General features: G+C 34.5%; 1 protein-coding gene across 1 annotated transcript in view; it reads right to left on the bottom strand.

The window, feature by feature from the left end:
- The window catches only part of LOC107687566 (uncharacterized protein KIAA0930 homolog), a 16,280-nt gene that overhangs the window by 3,922 nt on the left and 4,882 nt on the right, over nt 1-7,476 (bottom strand). Inside the window, exons 2-5 of the mRNA XM_016484951.1 lie at nt 6,078-6,226; nt 4,171-4,275; nt 3,935-4,012; nt 2,315-2,416 (exon numbers count right to left, since the gene is read on the bottom strand). Of these exons, the coding sequence (XP_016340437.1) occupies nt 2,315-2,416; nt 3,935-4,012; nt 4,171-4,275; nt 6,078-6,226 (434 nt within the window). The remainder of the gene's footprint in view (nt 1-2,314; nt 2,417-3,934; nt 4,013-4,170; nt 4,276-6,077; nt 6,227-7,476) is intronic.

The raw sequence follows: 7,476 nt of genomic DNA, 5'->3' as shown, positions 1-7,476 counted from the left end.
AAATTTAAATTATTATATTATATTATTATTATATTAATTTATTATATTAATTTAAACAATTATTATTAAACAATTATTTAAACTGAGTGTATATCAAACTGTGTGTTTTCTGCGTAAAAATAAGGGTCATTTTTCGCTTTGGACTAAAACAAAAAGCAGAAGGGCTTATTGAAAAATTAAAATTTATTCTCTCTTCATTCTTTCGCTTTTTGCCGGGAATATAGCCATTTCCCCGGTAACCGCAGTAAACAAAGCAGCGCAGCACCTGATTTTGCAGCTTGCAGCACTCATATTTAATCAATTAATCTATAGCCATTTGAAGTGTAAGCTATATCTCAATTTGCACCTGGGCTAGACCAACCAATGTGCATGCGCAGTTCCAAAGCGCTTATGACTGCGCATGCGCATCGGCTGGCCCAGTCTTAGGTTTTTATGGGAACCGGAGATTACAACGGCCACTGTAGTGACGCAATGACTTTACAAATCAGGGATTGGCTCTTTCATTTAGAAGGCGTGACTTTTCCGCCATATTGCACATTGCAGTTTCTCCCATTCATAAGTATAGGAGTGAACCATCTTTGGTGTAGTTCAGCAGCCACCTAGCCTCCTAGGGGGGTGGTGCTTGGGGTTGGGGAGGGGCAAAATTTAAATTATGTATATCAAACTGTGTGTTTTCTGCGTAAAAATAAGGGTCATTTTTCGCTTTGGACTAAAACAAAAAGCAGAAGGGCTTATTGAAAAATTAAAATTTATTCTCTCTTCATTCTTTCGCTTTTTGCCGGGAATATAGCCATTTCCCCGGTAACCGCAGTAAACAAAGCAGCGCAGCACCTGATTTTGCAACTTGCAGCGCTCATATTTAATCAATTAATCCATAGCCTTTTGAAGTGTAAGCTATATCTCAATTTGCATGCATATTTGTTTTTTCCACCGGAACACCACCTGAGTCTTCTCCTCCCGTCCCATTTCTACTAGAGATCCTTTCCTTCCCGCGGTAGTCATCACTGTTGTAGGTTGCCAAGTTGAGGGGACAAATGGGTTGAAATTTGTATGTCGATTGTGTGAGAAGGATGCATTTCATACAAGATCTGGCTACTGAGCAAGATGCGTTTCATACAAGATCTGGCAACTGGACAACCTTGGAATTTGTTGACGTGATTATTCATATAATGACGTTTGGGCCATACAAATTACGGGAGTTTTACCGGAGGCGAATGTAGCAAACCTATAAAATATGCCCAGTGGGATTTTTTTATAGAAACATTAAAAATACGGGAGAAATATGGGAAAATATTTAAATTGGATGATAGCAGGATAGAATGGTAAAATACGGGAGAATCCTGGGAAAAACGGGAGGGTTGACAGGTATGCCTAGCCTTGTGTAACAGGAGAAACGCACACTTGGTCTTAAAACTGCATGCAATGAAATGTTTATGAGCATTATCATAACATTACACAGCATGACACACCATGATTTTAATCTTATCAGCATGGAGGGGCAAGCAAACCATAAGCTAGAACTATCATGACTGGCAGTGAGAAGCAGGGTTATTATGGTTAACTAAAACAAATACCTTTAAAAAAAAAAAACATGTTCATTTCTTAAAATAAAATAAACATTAATGGAACTAAAATATGTATACAAAAAAGCCCTTAAGAACTTTTATTTCAACTAGTTGCAAGGCAACATTTCTGCTTTTCATTTAGCTTATACTGAAGTACTAAACTAACTAAAACGTAATTAAAAAAGAAAATCTAAAAAGAAAATAATTTAAAATATTAAAACTAGAATAGCATACAGTATCAATGACACTAAAATAACACTGGTGAGAAGACAATTAAAAATAATGTATAATAATGTTGACGTGTTGTCACACATTTTACTTCAGTGAATTTCAAGACTATATGTGCATCCCAATTCACGTACTTATGCACTATTCTCTGCCATTTTGTAGTATAAATAGTAAAAAAGCACCTTAAATACATGGATGATGCACTTAACTGGAGAAAATAAAAAAGTGTGGAACTTTGGACACTTTGGAACTTTTGGACATCATCTTCTGAAACCAACATACAATTCACTGCTTGAACATTTATGATTTAAAAACTAGGTAAACTTGTCCAACCTGTTCATACATACCTCAGAAAGATATGACTTTGACATGACCTCAGAACATATAGTTTATTTCCTTATGTTTGATGGCACACTTGTCTCTTCTTTGATTAGCCTGCTGTTGCAGTACACAGCTCTTGAAATGACCAGCAGTTTCGATCTAGCACCATAATGTGATTTGAGAGCTTAAATAAAGGTTACCTCCTCAAAGTTGTCAATCATGAAGAAGATGTTGGGGTAGCTAATTTTTGACTCCTCCCCTTTGCTGTCCATTGGGTGTTTGCTTGGAGAGGCAAACACTTGCTGTAAATGAAGAGAGCCACTGTTTCAGCTGCACATTCATAGAAATAACATTAAATCATTTAGCTATGGTATGTCTGTGTTATCACCCTTACAAGGAAGCAAACTCTTCAAGGACTAGCTCATGTCTCTTCTATCAGTTTGTTTAGTTCGGGTTTCAGTTTAGATGTTTATGATGTGGAAAGAATGTATGCTTTTTCAAAGATGTTTATCAGACGTTTTGGAGATGTTTGTGTGCTATCTGGTTGTGTCAGTAGGGAAAATGTCAACATTTTTACCATGAGTTTGTGTTGTGATTGTTGTTTCATAATCCTATGGTTTTTCTAATAACAGCTGACTGAATGGTTTAACTATCAACCCTGTTCCGAGTATTCAGTGTAGTAAACAACTGATGCTTCATGCTTTAAACTTTAAGTATTAAACTACAGTGTGCAGTTTCATAACCTCACAACCTTTAGCCTAGTAACAGCCAGACTGTTACTATGATTTTGTTTAAACAAGGCATTAGATTAAAGGGGTCATCGGATGTAAAATTCACTTTTACATGTAGTTTGAACTGAAATGTGTGTTGGCAGTGTGTGTACACAACCACCCTATAATGATAAAAACACACCCAGTGTTTTTTTTTTTTTAAAGGAGTAGACAAGAATTTCTCCTGGGTGATTGAGGTGTTTTGTTGTTGGATGTAATAATGAACATAGCAGTCATCAGTTACTCCCGACATCTGAGCCACTGAAGATGCAGTGGAGTACGTTTGTTTTGAAGGGAATGCACCCCCGATCTACCTAAATCTACCTATGTTCGCGCGAATCATTCGTGATTCAGCTTCACCTCCAGAAAAAGTGAGTTCAAGTTTTTTAATGAATTTTGCAAATCGCCTTTCCTAATAATGTGCTAGTTAGCAAGTTTCACGATGAATGCAGCTAAAGTTTACAGTCTTTTAGAGAACTGTGTGTCACCCCAAAGAGGGAGAGGGGCAGGGATAGCAGACCACATTAGCATTTAAAGGGAAATTCACTGAAACGGCTTGCTGCGAAAAGAGCTGTTTTTGACAGGGTAAAAAGGGTGTTGTTTTACACTACCGCTGAGAAATTTTAACCAAAGTATGTTATAGACTTTTCATTAAGACCCTAAAGAATCATATCAACTTGTGAAAATTGGGCATCTGATGACCCCTTAAATAAAGCATGACTAAGACTGTCAACTCTTTTAGTTTTTTTTAAACAACTGATTACTAAAAAGCACCTGAAATGATCTAGTAATAAACACCTTCTGGTGTCAATCTTCAGCTAAGGCTAATAATGGATAACTGCAAGACTCTGAACCCTGTTACTATGATTTTGTGCAGTAAACACCTCATTATTGACAAGTATATACAATTCCTTTTATAATAATCACCTTCTAGTATCATAACCCTGAGTTTAGGCTAACTAAGACGGCTAACTAAACTGTACTGTGTTACCTTGCGTCTGAACTGCGTAGTTATATCCCAACACACAAACTGCATAAATGTTGTCTCACCTGGGATTTCTTTTTGTGGATGTGGATGTCTCCTGCATCTGAGCGTGTGCAAACTGCACATGTGACCACATAGTCCAGCTGTGGGACAAAAAGACTATAAGCAAAACTACACCAAAAGACATTATGAAAGCTTCTATGTCGCAGAGAAATAGTCTTTGGTTTATTGTTTATATTTTAGAGCAATTAATTGCGTTTGCATTGCGCCTCATAGCGTCTGATCACTGAGGTTTGCTTACATTCTGCAGGATGAGATTGAGATAGACGCTCTCCTCCCAGTCGATGTCAGGATCACCGAGTCCAGGCAGCTTTTTAGAGTCTCTTCTGTAAACCTCAACCTCCACCTGAAACCAACACAATCCCGGTTCAGATGCATCACACTTTTGCTTTGATAGGATAGGAATTTTTGGTGGAACATCTGATTCTCCTCTGCACTCGGTTTAGTTAGCCAGCCATATGGGACATGTTAAAACAGCCAGATGAAATGGAATTGTTCTCAAACACTTATTTCTAACCTTTTTTGGTGAGCTCAAATTTTCATAACATGACATTATTTAAGTAGGCAAAGATTAACCATCTTATATTTATTTATTTAACTGTTTATTTTAAAATCATTATGTTGTTATATTATTATTCAATACCCTTTTTTGGTGGTTGTTTTTTTTTTCAGAGTTGCTTTTTATTTGTGTAGAATAAGTACATATACATGTCATCAATCATTCTCTCATTCTTCAATCATTCTATATCTGTAATTGTATGGTGTAACCTGCTGAGGTGGAGAAAATCAAAATAAAGTGAGGGGGAAAAAAGATTAACCATCTTGGAAAGTCTGTTTAGCTTTAGCAGGTACTTTTAAATGCCAACTATTGGAGATGCACCGATTGCAATTTTCTTGGCTGATTCCGATTTCCGATCTTTGTTTAAGTGCGACCGGCCAACAGAGGCAGACAGTAGTGAAGTATTTTTACTTTCCTCAAGTAAGTTTAAAAAGTATCTGTAGTTTATGAGTGTTTTTCTTTACTTCACTACATTCCAACATAATGTCATACTTTTTACTGCACTACATTTCATAAATAAAAGTCGTTGTTTGTTTTACCTTTAATACTTAAGAACATTAGAAATGTAGTACTTTCTTGTACTCAAGTAAATCTTTGAATTACTTTTACTTGAGTAAAATGTCTACATTTCTAATGTAATTAAGTATTAAATTATATTTCATATGAAACGTAGTGCAGTAAAAAGTACAATATTATGCTTTGGAATGTTGTAAAGTAAAGTTTTCTAAAGAAAAACAGTCCGATAAAGTACAGACACTTGAAAAGTACTTTTACAGCAGAGTAAAAATTTCCAATGCAAAAAAAATTATTTACATAAAATAAATTAGTTCCCCTAATCTGGACTAAGTTACAGATGTTCTCTCACGTAATCAACTCTCAAAATAAATTCTAAGAGTTAGAAATGAGTTGCTGTATATAAAAAAAAAACATGTGATTTGATTTCCCACTATGTTTATAAATGGGCATTTTTTTCCCTAACCTTATTAAATGTATGTGTCATCTCTCACATCAAATCAATTAATTCAGTTAGAATAATAAGAAACTGTTACCATTCAAATGAAATCAGTATCAACAAACTCCATCTCTCAACTGCAGGAAACACAGAAGTTGCATCTGAAGTGGCATTAGATGTATTTACACACTGTTTGATGAAGCTGAGGTGCCATAAATGAATGCATTTACACCGCAAAATTGCAAATGCATAAATTATGTTATAAGATTTGTTTTAAATCATTTTTGAATATACAAATAAGAAATTATGTGGAAAATGCAATGATACTTTTAAATATGAAACCAAACCACCAGTAGCTGGTGGCAAATTGTTTTAACAAGGGAGTCATTTATTCATTCATTCAACCGATTCGTTCAAATGGCTGGTTCATTTAGAAACGAGGCAAGTGACTGTCGATTTGTTCAAAAACGTGTATTAGAGACCTAATGAAATATGCTACCGTTTATAACTTGAGGTGCTCAAAAACAGCTAGGGCATGCAAGAAGCTCTCTAACTATTAGGTGAGAAATTCTTGGATCCATTTTCTCAGTTTTCACCTCTACACCTCATTCAATGAGAATTAATAGGTTCATCTCACCTTCTTCCCTTCTGTGTTGTCTTCACTGACGTAAGAGAGCTTGCGGCGCACATAGAAAAGCATATCATCCTGACGTGGTGCCCATTTCTCCATGAAGTATGTGGAGAACATCCATGTCCAGAACACTATGCGGTCATCCTTGAAGTACCCTTAACAAAAAAAAACAAGAATCCAGTTTAATACAATTAATATCGTACAAGTGTTTTAATCAAAACGCTCCTGTGCAAAATTTCTGCCATATCTGCTGCCTTTTCTTTGTTAGAAACAAAAACTGACTGCAAACGCATTTTTTTGGTCAGATTTCACCTCAGGAAGTAAAAACTGTGACAACTGTTGTCAGATGTTATTGGTGATTTTCAATGTTATTGCAAGTTCAACAAACATATTACAGTAAAATAAAATGAAAATGTATCCTATTTCCTTGTTTAATACACATTCTTGGTCTTAACTGTGAAAAATGTATTAATGCATATTCTAAATTTTCATAATCTTTCATCAAACATTTAAAAAAATTGCTTCACCTCTGAAATTACTTTCTTTTTCCACTGTATGAAAAATATTAAACAAATTAAAATTGTCATTTTGTTATTGTTTTAGCAATTCTTGCATTCATTCCAGTATGAAAAGCCCACTTTTCACCATCCAGTCAATTCCCAAAGAATAACATGGATATATAAATAAATACAGTATCTCACAGAAGTAAGTACACCCCTCACTAGGGATATGCCGGTATCAAATTTTCATGTTGCGATTAATTGCTAATGCTTTTATCACAGTATACGGTATTATCACGATATTGAAATTTAGTTTAAAAAAGTGCTGTGATAATACAGTATAACAGGTTTAATAACTTTTTTCTTATAACAAAAATAACTGAACATTTAAATGCAATAAAGCAATACAGAAAAAATTAAATTGTATAAAGTTAAAAGTTTTACACAGATTAAAGTGCAAAAGAACTATAAAGACCAATAGGTATCACTTTACAATAAGACCTCATTAGTTAACCTTAGTTAATGCATTAACATTCACAATGAGCAATAGCTACATTTGCTACAGAAGTTATTAATCTTTGTTTAAAATAGAAAGTAAAAGTCTTAGTTCATGTTAGCTCATTAAATAACACAGTTGCAACTTTATTTATTAATGATATATTAATATATTCATGAATGTTCAGAAAAATTTTTCATTGGCAGTTTATGTTAACTAATGAATTAACTAATGTTAACTAATGAAGCCCTAATGTAAAGTGTGACCGAACAATAAAGAATCAAAACACTTTCAAACAATATCTAGGGCATGTTGTAGTCCAGATTAAAATGTAAAAAAAGTTTGAAAATAAATAGCCTATTAAGTCTAAATATTTAAGTATTTGGCGCTGTGATGAACATCATAGCAA

Source organism: Sinocyclocheilus anshuiensis, unplaced genomic scaffold (assembly GCF_001515605.1).
Source record: "Sinocyclocheilus anshuiensis isolate Anshui unplaced genomic scaffold, SAMN03320099.WGS_v1.1 scaffold233, whole genome shotgun sequence".
NCBI classification, from domain to species: Eukaryota; Metazoa; Chordata; class Actinopteri; order Cypriniformes; family Cyprinidae; genus Sinocyclocheilus; species Sinocyclocheilus anshuiensis.
Note: the sequence above shows the minus strand (reverse complement) of the source record. Positions and strands in the feature narration are given on the sequence as shown.